The sequence below is a fragment of the Cimex lectularius genome, unplaced genomic scaffold, assembly GCF_000648675.2.
Source record: "Cimex lectularius strain Harlan isolate CLEC.00 unplaced genomic scaffold, Clec_2.1 scaffold66, whole genome shotgun sequence".
Classification (NCBI taxonomy): Eukaryota; Metazoa; Arthropoda; class Insecta; order Hemiptera; family Cimicidae; genus Cimex; species Cimex lectularius.
The window spans coordinates 959,493-975,909 of NW_019392701.1; the positions used below are offsets into that span (position 1 = coordinate 959,493).

At 35.2% G+C, this 16,417-nt stretch overlaps 1 protein-coding gene and 1 long non-coding RNA gene across 23 annotated transcripts in view; one reads left to right on the forward strand and one right to left on the reverse strand.

Moving 5' to 3' along the window:
* LOC106668873 overlaps positions 1-16,417 on the reverse strand; it is a 77,658-nt gene that overhangs the window by 36,195 nt on the left and 25,046 nt on the right. For 19 of the 20 annotated variants that reach the window (XM_024226134.1, XM_024226150.1, XM_024226149.1 and 16 more), the window contains 18 exons: positions 15,224-15,265; positions 14,674-14,715; positions 13,182-13,223; positions 12,861-12,905; positions 11,216-11,251; positions 11,103-11,144; positions 10,955-10,987; positions 9,619-9,660; positions 9,444-9,479; positions 8,956-9,009; positions 8,808-8,846; positions 6,310-6,360; positions 5,607-5,654; positions 4,207-4,248; positions 2,753-2,782; positions 2,516-2,560; positions 378-416; positions 202-243 (listed from right to left, as the gene is read on the reverse strand). In XM_024226134.1, coding sequence (XP_024081902.1) covers positions 202-243; positions 378-416; positions 2,516-2,560; positions 2,753-2,782; positions 4,207-4,248; positions 5,607-5,654; positions 6,310-6,360; positions 8,808-8,846; positions 8,956-9,009; positions 9,444-9,479; positions 9,619-9,660; positions 10,955-10,987; positions 11,103-11,144; positions 11,216-11,251; positions 12,861-12,905; positions 13,182-13,223; positions 14,674-14,715; positions 15,224-15,265 — 750 coding nt within the window. The remainder of the gene's footprint in view (positions 1-201; positions 244-377; positions 417-2,515; positions 2,561-2,752; positions 2,783-4,206; positions 4,249-5,606; positions 5,655-6,309; positions 6,361-8,807; positions 8,847-8,955; positions 9,010-9,443; positions 9,480-9,618; positions 9,661-10,954; positions 10,988-11,102; positions 11,145-11,215; positions 11,252-12,860; positions 12,906-13,181; positions 13,224-14,673; positions 14,716-15,223; positions 15,266-16,417) is intronic. The other variant, XM_024226135.1, reaches the window with a different exon arrangement.
* Positions 1-16,417, forward strand: part of LOC112126657 — a 59,316-nt gene that overhangs the window by 8,269 nt on the left and 34,630 nt on the right. For 2 of the 3 annotated variants that reach the window (XR_002910118.1, XR_002910119.1), the window contains exons 2-3: positions 8,163-8,288; positions 9,854-10,078. This is a non-coding gene — a long non-coding RNA (uncharacterized LOC112126657). Of the gene's footprint in view, positions 1-8,020; positions 8,089-8,162; positions 8,289-9,853; positions 10,079-16,417 lie in introns of all 3 variants that reach the window. The other variant, XR_002910120.1, reaches the window with a different exon arrangement.

A 16,417-nucleotide genomic window follows, 5' to 3' on the forward strand; every position in this document is an offset into this window, starting at 1 on the left:
TTATTGCATCTATCTCGTAGTTTATTAAATTTTTACATGTTTTGAATAACTGATTTAAAAGTTCCATAAAAGGCTTAGTATTTTTTATAAATGTATACTATGTTACAGATAATACAAAGAACACACATATACCCACAAATAAAGAATCAATTACATAAATATAAGTGTTCTTAAAAGCAAACAAAATTTTTAAATATTTACCGATCCTACTACATGCCGCTGGCTTTCTACTAGAGAAGCCACCTAGTAAAAAAAATACAAATTAATGTTTTATATCTTAAAAGTATTAGCTATCTTTCCTTGCTGTGATGCCTCTTAAAGCTAACAATTATAAATGATTAAAATATCGATAATTATTATTCTTTTCTTATACATACCGAATCTCTCAATAGACGCTGACTTGATGGTGATGTCACCTGCAGAAAGATACATATTGTTATACCTTCCAAATAAAAATTAAATGATAGAGTATATAGTATGTCTACAGGTTATACAGGGTGTTCTGTTGAGGATATTTTTTTGTGTGGACTTTAAGGAAGTTTGCTTAGGTATCCATTGAGAGTTGACATTATACTGAACCCTTCTCTTTTCCAAGCTCTCTTTGTTCCAATCACCAAATTTCTTCACCTCAGGTCACAGCATCACCATGATCCATTAGGCGGCACGAGATGATACCCTCCAAACACCACAGTTGGTCTCAAGGGTAAAGTCTGCCTTGGGGCATGCTGGTGCGGTTCTTCGGCTTCGTATATGGGGAAAAGTTAAAATGGTGGTTATGTAACGATTTTGTCAAGATCAATTATTGGAAAATACTTGGCCTGCTGATTGGTCACGTTAGGTGGAAAATGTACATGTAGACCTTACTAAAAGTATTTGAAGGGTTGCTCTGAGAGTGTTTTATGGTTGCATGTCCTGTTCCTCATATTATCAATGTCTTTATGTTTCTCAGGCAAATTCAGGACTAGTCCATTGCTTTTCCTGCAAGCTGGTGAACCCATAAATTTGGGAGAGTGCAGCTTTCCTGGCTAAGAGGGTCCTCTAGTGAACGTGATCCCTCTAAATTCTTACCCTGTGAGCTACATTAATTTGTAGATAGGATTTTTAAAGACTGAATCTAGCTCTGAGGTTAATCAATCTATCTTCGTACTACAGAACTTTCACCTCCACAAGCAGTTAGGCTTCTGACTCCGCACCTCGATGATTTAACGCCCTTGAATATTTAACCTATACTCTACTAGGTGCACTATTCCATTGCTGCTCCACTCCAAGAACGACTTGCCTGAGGCGGAGAGACTGTGAGGTCACTCAGTCCATTGTGCACATCACATAAGTAACCAGTAATAGTCCGGGACTCTCAAGACAAATGACGCTTTGAACTCCCTTTCATATACCTAACATACCCAGAGACATCCCATCTAATGCTTTCAATACTGGGAGTAATGTTCCTGAGTTTTTAAATTAATGAACTGCACTTTCTCTAAGAGCACAACCACTAACCACTATGAATCCTTCACTAGTCACTAAAGAAGACAGCTTATATGGTTAGCCCTGTAGAGTAGTTGCTAATGTGTGCTACTTCCAAGTGACTTAGCAGGCTCTATTTCTTGGAGGTTATCATCAACCGAGCGGCCTGCAATAAGCCAGGGTGTCTCATCAGCGATTAGGGGAAATTAGGAATTGAAGAAATGCTTAAGGAAAAACTCTTGTAAAAGCTCCTTGTTGCTAATTACAATGAAAGTGAAATTAATCCGCTTTTTTTGAAACTTATTCAACTCTTATAATTCATACAAAGTGTAAAATTAAACTACATCTAAAGAACGACCGTGACACAAAAGTTCAGAACACAAATAAAAGAGCTGTACACACCACGCGCTTAGCACTCGCACACTTTCAGCCTGTCCCCCTGTTCTCTCTTTCACCTCACTCTACCATCTACATCTTCAATATCACCACACTCTCCTTAGGACAAGAATAGCAAATAAGGCACCTATTCAGTTTCCTGCTGTGTTTCCCATTTTGAGGAGAGGTTGTATAAGTGTGGCCCACATTTCCCCATTCCTCCTTCTTTGATTGTAGTGCACCATTATTGGGGCCATTTATTATTTTTAAAAAGAAAGAAAACATGATTTAAACAGAATATCGTTATTTTTATCCCTACAAAACTTAATGTAGGGGCCCAATCTTCGTAGTGGCCATTAGACGGGTAAAGAAAAGACTAAATGCTGGGTTCAGCGAGCTTTCGGCACTTTATAGTGCCATCATAAGGGCTATTTTATTACAAATTCAAATAAATGCAAAGTACCATACAATTAACAATGCCTGATGATGGCATTATAAAGTGCCGAAAGCTCGGTGAACTCAGTATTTAGTCTTTTTTTCACCCGTCTAATAACCTCTACAAAGATTGGAACCCTACATAGATTATCTGCAGGTCGATCTACGAACATCATATCTTTATTATACTTATTTAAAATAATCATTTTAATATAAATCCAGTTCAAATCTTTTTATTTACCGGTTCCACGTTTATCGTTTGATTTTGTCCATGTGCAGTGTCATACTGTTGAACAAAAAATAAAACAAATTTAAACAAAAAATAAAACAAATTTAAACAAAAAATAAAACAAATTTAAACAAAAAATAAAACAAATTTAAACATCATCAAAACAATCACTGAATATTCTAAACTTTAAAAATGAAAATATTACTCCACAAATCATGATTACTTTACAAATAGCACTCAATTACATACTTTTTCTGGTGAAACTCGCTGGCTCCTTGCCTATTATAAAAAAATAAAAATAATAATAAAACTCAATAAATTAAGTAATTAATGTTCTAAATTATTTCATCAAATTAATTTCAGTTATTCCATTATGCATTTGCAAAATATTGATTCAACTAGGTAGTGCACCTTTTTATAAACATATGAACTGATTTTGGCAACATTCACTGGTTAGGAGAATATGACTGAAAACATATTTTAATTATTAATAATTTTTCCAAGCTTATCTTATTTAAAAAAAATGGTTTTTCCATCCCTGCCCACCGAGTTTATATCCTAAAGCTATCAACCTAAGGTTTTGTCCCCAACACTCAGTTATAGCCTAAATTTCACTCCATTCACTCTACAGGTCTGAAGCACCAGCCACTAATATAGAGTACCATTCCTCTTCTTAACCTGATGGCACTTGATCAACTATCTTTAGTAATGAATGTTCCTCTTGTCGTCTATATATTTTTTTATTTTGATTTTCATTGAAAATTTTCATGGGACCCCATCAGACTGGAATTTCTGAATGAGATTTTACATCCAGACATAAGACTTGTAATTAGACATAAATTTTTAGTTAAGTTTTTTTTTAGTTAGAAGTTAGAAGATAATTTTTAACATTAATTTATTTACATACATGGTTATTTGTTGAGGGTGAATATGACTGAGGTCTGTATCCCTTAAAAATAACAATTGTCATCAACACAATCTTTAATAAATTATCTAAAAAATACGTATAGTTTTACAAATATTACAAACTAGTGGAAAGGTTTACAGATCTTGTACACAAAAGATAGCAAAAAAGCAGACCTAAATGAAGGATGTGTAGGCCCTGAATGTGTACCATTGGCAAGGTGTGCCCAGTCACACAAGAATAACTGGGGATGAATACATCAAAGTGTAAGATGATAAACTGTAATCCAAGCAAGTCAGTCAAAGGTATCACATAATGTACGACACCCCCTGTATAAAGGAACCGTTATCGAAAAACCGGACACTTACTAAACAAAAAACATGTATGCCCAGAATCTATACCATTAACAATTCCATTTGTAATCACACAAGAATAAACTGGGTATGAATACACCAAAGGTAAGATGAGCCATCATAAAATCTAAGCTTTGAATAAAAATGATATGATTTAATGTCATGATTTAAGGTCATCACTTGTACACACTTTACATTTTAGAAACTTTTGTTATCTAATTATTATTAAAAAGGCTAATATAGTAAAATAGACTTTAATTTATTATACACACCATGGTTATAAACTGGTTTGAACAATAATCCTTAAAAAAATTGTAATAGCAATATAAAAAATGGGGGAAGTAATTTGTTTAGATATTTTTTTAAAATTTAAGTAAGTACATCTAATTTTCTTCTCAAATTTAACATTTTGTATTTACACTGATACATACTATTTAATTACATACCTGCTCTTTCCTTTTGGGTGAAGAGGAATGTGGTGATCGTGCCTTAAAAATTAAAAAAGGGGTAATTAAAACAAGAGTGGAGAAACTACCCATTGATACTATTCCAATGATAATATAATGTTGTCTATTTAATAAGGACTAGATGTCATTGGATAGGCGACACTGAGGCCATCACCTCTCAAGTCGGTGAGAAGTGTTTGAGAAAATTCTTTAAGATGAGTTATATTATTTAGGATTTGTGGTGGTTATTATAAAACTTGTAGTGGGATTACATTTTGGGCAATAGGATTAGGAGGTTTGTAAGGGTAGTTTTGATGGACACATTAAATTGTAGGCAAAGACAGTGAGTTATTTGTAAAGGGAAAGTTCTCATACAACGTTGTCAGGGCTTAAGCTAAGGCCACCACAAATTTTGGATCACATCAACCGCATGGCTTTTGTTCCTGATCACCTGAGGACCATCGACAAAGGAAGCTTCCAAGAATTGAGAGGTGATGCACATATGTTAGTTGAATGGCCTGAGGTCATGACTCACCTCAGGGGGTGATTTTCTTTCAGGGATTTAGTTTTTCTTCCCTCCAGCCTTTGCTTGGGTGATCAATAATAAAGGGGAGCACTGAAAAATCAAGGCAGTTGAAACATGACAACACAGTCGATTGAAGAGATATGAGCAGAGTGGACTAAGGAATAGAGTGCAAAATCCATAGTATGGTCTTGACGAAGCAAATTCAGTTGTTACTGCGAAGCTTTCGACCTATTTTAAAGCCATCATCAGGGAAAAACAATTTTAAATATATCTACAAATTTACCTAATAATTAAGTTTTTCACAGAAGATTTTAAATTTCTTTGAAGACTGACTCAGTCCCAACATTGCCAAGGACTAACAGTAGTTACAGTAGTAAGGTAACAGTATACAACCTTGAAAACTTAATTATGTAAACATATTTAAGATCATTTTGCCCTGATGATGACCTTAAAATAGGTCGAAAGTTTGACAGTAACAACTGAATTTGCTTTTTCATCAAGATCATACCATAATCTAGAGTATTCATTAGTAGAAAAGTGGTCGATACATATAATACTTAGAACAGTGAAGACACAACGAGAGTCCTGAGACCATTGGGGAAAATTTCGAGTGGAAACAGCAATCAGAATTGCTTGGGAGAATCGCTCTATCATCCGCAAAGGTCAGCAGTGATGTTTAGCAGATGGGATGCCAGGTGTGGGGGCCAGAACACTACCTTGAAGAAGGCCAACAAAGATCAGTAGGTAGAGGAAAGGATGTTCTTGAGCAAAAATAGCCAAAGGCGATCAGAAATCTGGATTTAACAAAGTTCCACAAACCACAAAAAAATCACGAAACTCCCATTGTCTAGGCACATATCATCAAAACACTTACGCCACTTCGAATTTGTTGTCCACCTCTGAAAATCATCTGCTGTGATAACTGCAACAAAAAATGTCACTCATGTTATTAATAAACTAAATTATTACTCCTGATTGTTAAACTTTGACAATCGGATAAATAGGAATCAAAAATAGGATAATAGAAATGAAGAAGCATTCCCTTGCTTACTTCTCACAGTTATCTGGTAGGGTGGATTTGAATACTAATTATTAGGATGATTAAGAAGTAAAGTGTTAAGAGGATGAAAAAGGGCTTCAAAATTATTTAGGAAAGTAGCCGATATCAGGAGAGAGAAATGTTCTGCATATTGAGCACCTGAACTGGACTCTTTCTTTTACTTCCTTTGCACCTTAGCTATACTGGTATTTATGGAGGTATTCTTTAATTCTATGGCTCTTTCATATCTGATTCTGGTCTAATTTTAACTTTATTCTAAATTAATTAAGGTTTTCAGTTGAGATAAAAAGTCAAAGGCATGAGCGGGATTCGAACCCACGATCTTCGGCTTGATACGCCGCTGCTCTACCACTTGAGCTATCGTGACCTCGATCCACTCGGACACCAACCTCCCATCTCAACCACATGATCGAGGTTATCTCAACTGAAAACCTTAATTAATTGTAAGATATTAATTAGTCAAGCGGACCACGAAACTAGTGAATTTATTCTAAATTCTAATCGTGTAAATACTTACATCATTTTGAATTTTTTGTTGTCCTCCAGTTAACACCAACTGCTGTGAATTCTACAACACAAAATGAATCACAAATATCAGAAAAAAAATTATCCTTGCATGATACATTTTTTAAACCTTGGCATATATGAAAGTAAAGGTAGGGTAAGTAGTATTATGAGGGAAGTAAGTGGAAAGAGGAAGTCTCTTTTTGGTTCTTGTTTGACACATATTCCCCAGGTCTCGGGTGAATGTTTAAAAGATGTCAAGAAAGATTGGACTGCTTCATCTCAGGGATGGTTGCTTCATTATTTATTTTAAAGGTACAAATAGGGCTTTAAGCCCCCCTTACATGTACTTTTTTTATTAATGTTCCAATAATTAACAACATGTTTACTGATTCACTTTTTGGTTTAGGTTTGTCATTGAATGTCATTATTTGTTTGTTTTGCTGAACTAAAATATCAAATATATAATAAGTTAGTTTTTTTATAACTAGTAGTTCAAAAGTATCTGTAATATTTACATGCATACATATTTAGTTATTTGCTTGCTGCAGTAGTCTGCTATCTGGTTTATTGAATGCTGTACTTTATTTTTAGCATATACTGCATTTCTATGGGTCTTATATGTACAAGTGTCATCCGCATGTGTAGCAATAATCATGTTTTGTTGGAATATCACTTATGAATGTGTTGAATAGGACGGGGGATAGCACTGATCCTTGTGGGGTTTTGAAGCTCAAGGGCAGATTGTTTTGTACAAATATAATGGGTGCAAGGCCTGTTGTATTAAATCCAGGAAGGGGAAAAAAAAATCCCTGTACTATGTCTTCACTGAGCTGGTACTCTTAGTGGGTTGTTAGTGTCTGGTATTAAACCAAAATTGTGAGCTAGCTATTAAATTCTCTGAATATGGGAGTAGTCACTTTTGTATACATTTTTCAATTGGTTTGCCTAACATAGGGAGCAGATTGGTCTATAATTTTCTACATTGGCTTTGTTCTTTCCTGGTTTAGGAATCAAGATTATTTGTGCTTGTTTCCATTCCTTTAGGAAGTAACCTGTCCTCATGCATTAAGATGCTACAGATTTTTTTTATTTTTTTATTTGTTCAATGTAGTTGGTTAGTTTTGAAGGGGTGACGAATTCCATAGGAAGTTCAGCAGTTGATATTGGGGTTTTGACACATATTCTAGGATTTCTTTGTCTTCTACTTTTTCATCCTCCTTAGCATAAATTTCAGCAAAATGGTTTGTAAACACTTTGCTTTTGTCTTCATCTGGTATGAGGGTGTTACTCTTTTATTCTTGTTTTTAATTGCTGGAAACCTGGTAGGTTTTTGAGTAATTTACTGGTTTCTTTCCATACGGAATTGTACTTAGAATGTATTTCTGAACCATAGCTGTTGTAACTTTCAAATTTGTGTTTATCCACACTGTATTTTATCCTTCTTTGAAAGAAGTTTAATTGACTTTTCCACTATGAGGTTCTCCATCATTGCCACAGACTTACTCTGTTCTTTTCTTGTATTAGATTCAGCATCCTAGTAGGTACCGAGTGAACAGGGTTACATGTCGTTTTTGGAGGATAAGCTTTAGTTGATTTTTAATGGCTTCTTCAATCTTAAAGTTTAAATTGGAGATAATATATTTTATTTCTACAATATGTTATTCAATGCCTGTCTGGGAATTGAGATAGAGTTGTTGATATGTTGTTGACATTTTTTCCAGTCTACTTTGCCTTGAATTTGTGATTTTTACATGAGAGCTTAATTGTAATTGGAAAGTTATTAAGGCTGGTGAGTGGTCAGAGACCAGTGTTATTAGAGTTTTGGAGTATACAGGAATGTTGATTCCATTTTGTTCTTTCCAGAGTGTCTTCTCTACCTCTTTGGGGATGGCAGAAAAGCCGAAGAATTGTCTGTATGAAAGTGTCCCTTGAGGCACTTTTAAACCGGCTGGCCAGGGGATGTGACAAATCTATGCATGTATCTTTTTGGTGAGTATCTGAGAGGCCCCCTAGGGGTCATGTTGAAGATCTTCAGGTCTGTTTCAGCTCAGTTGAGTAAAGATGGGAACATTTATTCTAATATATTTGGTGGCTCGCTCAACAGAACCGGCATATGTTGGTTTGTATAATGATGGAAGCATCCCATCAAGAGAGGAATGTGCATGTTCAATATGACCTATTCATGGTGCGCTAAGACCGGCAAGCAAGAATGGTAAGGAACACCACTAAACTGAAAATTCCGCCTAAAGAAAGTTACTACTGTACGCCTCTGTTGGAAGAGGTTGGCTTCACCAACCTATATATTTGGCTGCGATAGTGCGTCCAATTTGTTCTTGCTCTTAAGGGTTGTTAGTGTTAGGAACCTAAAGCTTATGTGATGTCTGGAGGGCCAAGATGTGTTTTTTAAAGATGAGAAGAGAGAAGAAGAGACAAGGCAGTCATCTCCATGGGACACTGACTCGGAGTGAAAGATACAAACCAAAAAAATAAAAACCACAAGACACTTACATCATTTCGTGGTGTAAAAATCTTCTGCTGTGAAGAAGACTGCAAAACAAAATGTCTCGCATAAATCTCAATAATAATGAATTATGCTCGTATGGTATATTTATCCGGCAGATTATTATGTCTAAATGTAAAAAACGAAAGCACTCACGTCATTTGGAATTTTTTGTTTTCCATTCTTGCCAACTGCTAACTTTGGAGGGAACTGCAACACAAAATGCCTTTTATAAATATCATAAAGAAAATATTATGTCTACATGTAATTTGATTCAGGTGATTGTTTCTGTAGTATTTACATTCTATTACCTTTCCTTTAACATATTATTATAGTTGTGCGCTTATATGTCAACCCAACATTGTTAATGCACACTTTAAACACTACTATTCTATGAATATTGGAGTGGATAATTCTGTTTGGAACAATCACTGCCATGTCCATGTGTACTGTATCCTGTTCTGGGCAATTTCAGCCCTGGGTATGCGCACTGAATCCTTTTCCCAACACATTCTGCCCAAGGCATGCGCACTATATCCTATACCAAATAAGTACTAGCAAAACTCTAGCAGCTTTTTTTTTGCTTTTTAACAGATTAGTTAATAATATCTAAACTTGTAAATTTTATTAATTGAAATACACACCGGTTTCATCGTTATGAACTGGTTTGAAGCAAAACCCTACAAAAAAGTCAAACTTTTAAATCATCATAACTTTAAAAAGCTAAGTACAATCAAATGTATTATAGATAAGATCTAATTTCACAAATGAGCTAAATACATAAAGAAGTATTTCAATGTCAAAATGTTATTAACGTACCGGTTGTTTTACTGAAGGCGAACGCGACCGACGTCCAATTCCCTTAAAAATATAAGATTTGTTAACAATGTTAGTCACTACGTATATTGCTATATATAAAAAAATATTAAGGTCGATTATACTGGGTATCAATGGCAAGAATGCTTTAAATAAACTCCCATAAGACCACAGTTTTATCATTTACAAAGAAACCCAAGTTAACGTTTGGTGATAAATGAGATTGTTATTCTTCCAGCAAAACATCTTGAAACCATCTTCATCCAAGAGCCAACACCAGCCACACACAAAGCATAAAAAAGGTGCATGAGAATAATAAAAATACTGTTACTAAACCTACTGTCTCTACACAACTTCATCCAGGGAGAGAGATTGGTTGCATATAAGCTGATGCAAGGATAGGATTCTAGAAGGCATGATTCACAGGTATAACTTCGCAAAGAAGAACCATCTTAAAATACAAGTAAGTGCAGCATCAATATAAGGACTACTAGTCATCATTTACTCTATTTGTTTTGATTTATGAAAGAAAAATATGTTAGTAAAGTTAAAATGCAAACTTCCCTTGGGAAATTTGCCACAGTAACAATTAAGCTCTTCATAAAAAAGATAAACAGGTTGATAGTCTAGCCAGGGTGCACCAATAGGACCAAATAATTCTATACAATTCCAACTGCATTAAAAAGGTGTAATTGTTGAAAGGTGTATAAAAACTCATACGTTTTGAATCTACTGCATCAAGGCCGAACATAATTCAGGTCTGTTATGAAGACATTGTCAGATCAATATGCACCTGAGTGTATAAGGCTGGTTGTGACGGGCGTATAATTTCTGCCAAGAGATAGAGGACACCTTAGTATGTAATTATTATATGTGAATGCCTGACAAGGTTTCTGTCGGGCAAAAAAAAAACTGAATCCAGTAAATATAACTGAGGAATCATTATCCATCAAGGCTATGGAGACTAATAAAAAGACTAACGCTGGATGTAAGGACCCATACAAAGAATCACTATAGTCCCATTTTATGGACGCATTGCGACAGGCTTGGTAGGCACCTCTTACAGACCTTACTGGGTGTTGACTCGTGTTGAACGTGTCAGCTTGGTTTGCAGTTTAAGATGTAAAAATGTTACTTTTAGTAGATGGAAATAGGAAAATTTAGCTGCATTCTAGCCACTTACATGCCAAAGAAGGCTGTCTACTCCTCAAAAACTACTGCGAGGTAAACAGGCTTTAGTTTTGTCTCTAAACCATACATGATGCTCAAAACATCATCTAGATACTTCTAAACTTTACATTGGACAAACCAAATTAATTTGTTCATTTGTTATACGCACCGGTACTGATATAAACTGGTTTGAAGTGCCCACCTGAAAAAGAATAATTACCCACATAATTCATTAATGCTTAGATGTGTATGTTTTTATAATGTCCAGACTGATTTTTTCGTAAGAGTTTTGTTGATTTTCATAAGTAACAACCTACCTCAGTCCTCACTGCTGGAGAAGGTGATCGTGGTTTATATTCCTGAAAAGAAGAAGCATTGTTAATAATACTTTCATTAATATACAATCATTTTTTTATGGTTTTTAGTATACCGATTTTATTGATATCAACTGCTGGCCTGATGAAGCCTGTAAAAACCAAATGATTAACCTTCCATATTGTAATTTTTCAAAACTTAACTAAACAAATGGTATATTATCAATTAAACGCCTGTCTGAGAGAATAGAAATAAAGAGCTGTAAAGGAATAGAACAGAAGAAACATGACCAGCGGATTGTTGTTAGGTGATACTGTAGCTCACCACTCATGGAGATTATCACCTGCCCAGAGCCGAGGTGGTTCAATCTCAGGGATGTGCAGCCAAACAAAGAGGCAACTGTCCTGAGAATAGATAATATACAAATGCACTAGGTGAGATGAAATACTAACATCAAGGAGATGGCTTATGAATAGAGCATTGATGCACCTCAGCCCCATTGCTGCCTACTGACCGGTTGGACTTTGGCTGTTGTAGTTGTAGTAGATGAGAGATGTCATCAGTCAATCTAGCCTAGTACCCTTAAATAATGGCGCTACTACACAAATTGAAACATCATCCATCCTCACCCTGAGCGCTCTTGATTGTGAGTATTGGCTCGTATTGTATCTGGTAGGCATCTGACTGCACTGATTTTAGGGGTAAAGATGAAGAATCTAGACTAATACCCTTGAATAATAGCACTGCTCCACATAAGGCTAGGAGCATCAGGACCATGGAAAAAATGGTATGATCACTATTGCTTGTGAGAAATGTTCATACAGATCTTCAGGATAGATAGGTCTGTATGAGGTGGTTAAAAATGTAATAACTATTCTGTAATTAGTGTGGCTTATAGGAGCCTGTCCTTGCATAAAAATGAAACCATTCTTGTTTCCCTAGAATAAGATATATAGAGGTGGTAGGTTCAATAAAATCAGTGTTTCTCATGGTGATACTCATGTCTTCGTTTGTGCACAAATTAGGAGCTTTTCTACTCCCAGTTGCAGTTCCCCGCATAGCTTTTCATTGGCCTGTGTCTCTTGTATAAAGGCAGAGGGTCATTTTGAGGTTTAAAACACATATACTTTTGTACCATCTTAAGCCAATTTTGACTTTGTGTGTGGCTTCTCTTAGGTTTTGATTCCATGTCGGCTCTTGGTCAATGATGACTCCAAGATGTTCAATAACAACCACATTTAAACACTAAAGGTGTTAAGTTGAATGTTATTTTCTTTGGTTTTAAAACTGTGGTTTTACAGGGTTTATAGAAATTCCTTTCTGCCACCACCACCTAGCACAATCTTCAAAATTGAAATTTTATTTGATAATAGAAAAGTTAAAGGCCTGTGTGGGAGTATAATTCAACAATCGCCTGAGGAAGTACAGGAATCCAGCCAGGGATGCACAGCTGACACAGAACCAGTCCCCAAGGGTTCTGGAAACAACTTTGAATGGTGTCTCTTCAGGTTCCCTTCTGAAAAATTTTATTATTCCATTCCATTCCAACTTCACTGTAATTATAGTGTTCAGAGTCCAAAAGTCATGAAAAAATATAAACACCCTGCACATCCAGGCTGCCCGGTATGCCTTACTCCAGTTGCAGTGAATAAAGCTCATTTTGATTTGAAAAAAAGCAAATAATAACAAATAACAAAATGATTTGAAAGAAAGAAAAGGTCATCTCTCCTGTATACAGGACACATTATTTCTTTACATACCTTTGGTTCTTGGAATTTAGGTGGAGATAGCCGTGGTGAATGTACCTTAAAAAAATGTATATAATGCTTAAAACATGGAATGCAGATAGGTATAACATACAATATGTACTACATGTTATGTACGATAAATTTTATATAAATATATGGTAATGAATTTCAAGAAGGCTGTATCTTTATCGGTTAATTTAAGTATTCTTATATACTCAACTAAGTATTCTTATATCAGTTTTATTATTTTTCTTACCACAAGGAAGCAGATAAAGCATCCAATTAACTAAAGTACTATTCATAGGTCATTTAATTTATAAATAATGTATGTACCGATTCTTTTATTGAAGGTGAACACACTCGTGGTTGTGGTGTCTGAAATTAGTTTTAAAAAAATTACAATCATTAAATAAAGTCTTCAGAGATTCTATGAATATTATTAGTGTTTTATTATTAAGAAATGCTAAAAACATTAAGTGCAGAGTTATTGGAAACACGGGCTCCTTAACATTGTAACTATAAGCATAGAACCATAGATAAGCTCTCCTGTATGATAGGAATTACTTTACTTGTGACCAAACTACTGTTGGAGGGCCAGGGAAATAAAAAGCATAAATCTGGATAATGAAGACCTGTGTGGAGGAGCATAATCCTGTGACAGGCTTTGTAGCCACTTCCTTGAGGATCTGTACCGACAGTAGTAATCCACCGATCTGAGGGAAAGTTATCAATTGGTATAATGCTGCACCATTATTCAAAGGTACTAGGTCAGATTCATAGACCACAACTCATTGCTAAAATTTGTGTAGTCTGAGACCAATCAGAGACAATATGAGCATATCTATATAAAAGTTATATTATTTTAGTCAAACTATAAGTGACTAGTTAGGCAACAACTAGATTCAACAATAGCCATCGTGATCTTCTATTTTTAATTGGTTTTGTTCCATTTTTATGAAGGCTACCCACCACACTAAAATACCTTCTAGAATCCTTCTTGGTTTGACGACTGTAAAGGCATTCACTAATGCAGTCTAAATCCTCATAACAAAAGACAGCCAAATGGCCCTAAAAGCACACCATAGAACCACAAACCAACTAGTTGTTGAAATATAATATTCTGACACTGACATGGATGCCAGGGGCACAAGGAATTTTTGGCATTAAGCAAGCAGACAAAATGTCAAGAAGAGGAACTGCAAGACTATTTGTAGGTCCAGAGCGAGGTCAAATGAAAAATCCCTCTGTTGAGAAAAAGTTTACACAAATCAAAAGGAGAAATGGACAAACTCTCTAAGAAGCACAGTTATCTATGTGTCCTCGTCAAAGCTAGCACACAAATTGCTACAACTAAAATGGGCAAAACGAATAATGGTCCCACCCATAGGTATGCAGCAGGGCATCTGAGAAAACACATACACATCATGTGTATATCCAACGATGACCCCATTTGTACATTATGGAATGAGGACGAAGAAAATGCCTGTCTAATTATCTTCGAAAGTGAAGCACCAGCTCAATGGAGACATGCAGCACCAGTCAACAACTCGACATTTGAACTGAACTAAGAAACTAGGAAAAGTACTTGGCTTCATTATTTAGGCTTCAATATCAAACTCCCCAATTTCCTAATACCATCACTATCCTATCCTAACCTAACTTAATGGCAGGAAGGCTGTTACTGATATTAGTCCAACTACCCACTAGGGTTGGTCTAATGTTGCATATTAGATGTGACCATTAATTTGTGTTTTTTGTTTTAATGTAATCCTACCATGGCCTTCTCATTTATTAGTACACAGTAATGTCTAATTTATATACATACCATTTCTTTTATTTTTGGTGAGCATGATCTTGGTTTTTGTACCTGAAAGAATATAAAACTTGGTAACAATAATCTTTAGCATATATATGGATACTGTTTATGTATAAGCGCACTGACAGTGGTAAATGAGAGTTTAGGTCATAAAAATCTCCCCGAGGTGGGATCAATCTGCTCTGGATTTTTTAACCCCTAAGGATGGCAACATTCAATGAAAGGTCCCAGGAACATTCAACTCTCAGCAGCCCTGGATTTGAGCCATATAATGGTAATACATATTTCACCAGATTAAATGGTGGGTCTAAAGATGGCGAGAAACCAAAACGAGTTTTTAAAATTCAAGTTCATTACTCTGCCGACCCTCAGAGAAACCTGTTTTTGCCCGTTGCCAATCGTTTTGGTTTACCTACCCTTGCTGCTTAGGCCGGTCAGATGATCATAAATGATCTTTATCATTAATTTCTCATTTAACGTGAAGCAGAGAAAATATGTGAGTATAAAATCAAATTTTGATAGTATTTTACACACATTAATCTTTAATTTGTTTACTTACCGTTTCTTTAATTGCAGGAGAACATGATCTTGGTTCTTTTACCTTAAAAAAAATCTTATTAACAACAGTTACATAAATCCTTAGTGATAGAATCACCATTATTAGTTAGGGACCATTTTTTTAAAAATTGGTTGAAATTGTTAGTTTTTGAAATCTATATTTTCTGTATTGGTCGGTTATAAAAATATCTCGATTTTTTAATGACCATTAAGGGAGTCGCAATGGTAACATTTTTGAGCGTGATGGTTAAACAGAAACTACAGACTCTCATGGAAAACAGACGGATATCAAAATAAAAATTAACTGGGTAGAAGTGGCTTTAAACAAAAGTAACTATACAAAAACGGTTGCAATCCCCATTTAAAAAATTCCAGAAATTTGTATTTACATGTTTTAATAAATATACATCCATTGTCTTTTATGACTGGTGTAGGTGGAGAAGGCTTTGACCATGCCTTAAAACATAAACCTTGTTAACAGCTTATATTAGTGTAGATTAGATTTTTATTTAGCATCAATTTTTGATCCTTTGCTTACTTTCTATCCTCCAATTCACCTCAGAATAAGGTGTTGATGGTATTGAAGTTTACATTCATGGGAATGACAGGGATAGGAATAGGGATAAGATAGGTGATGACTAGGCCTTCTGCACGTCAACATGATTAGATCTATTGTGCTCCTCTAATTATATAAATCACTGGCTAGCTTCACATTGTTAATCAACCTCATAGTTTTGCCAGCAGCTCAAAGTGTAGGAGCTTGCTTGTGGTTTTCCTCTCCTAGTTGCCAAAATCTACACCTACATAAAAAACCCTCACAGCATCATAAAACATGTTCTGCGGTCCCTCTTCTTCCTGGCAGATCTGCACAGTATTTTTTCTCTGGGTACTCCTATCCAGTGCATGTGCTTTCTTAGATGGTAGAGCCCTTTCATGAGTTATGGGAATGGTAATGTTACCTGTTTTTATTTCTTGGTATATGTCATAGAAATCTATTGCAAAATATGGGAGTTTATTTGACTTTTTGACAAATGGTGTAAATAAATTGTGGCTATAAGGGAGTATTTTTGCGTGGCCAATCCTAATCATTTCAAATTACAATGTAAGGGTACAATGGCTATAAAGTATCTTCTGGTAATTTGTCACAGAAATATAGTGTATTTGTACACATTGAAAACACTTATAATTTAAACTA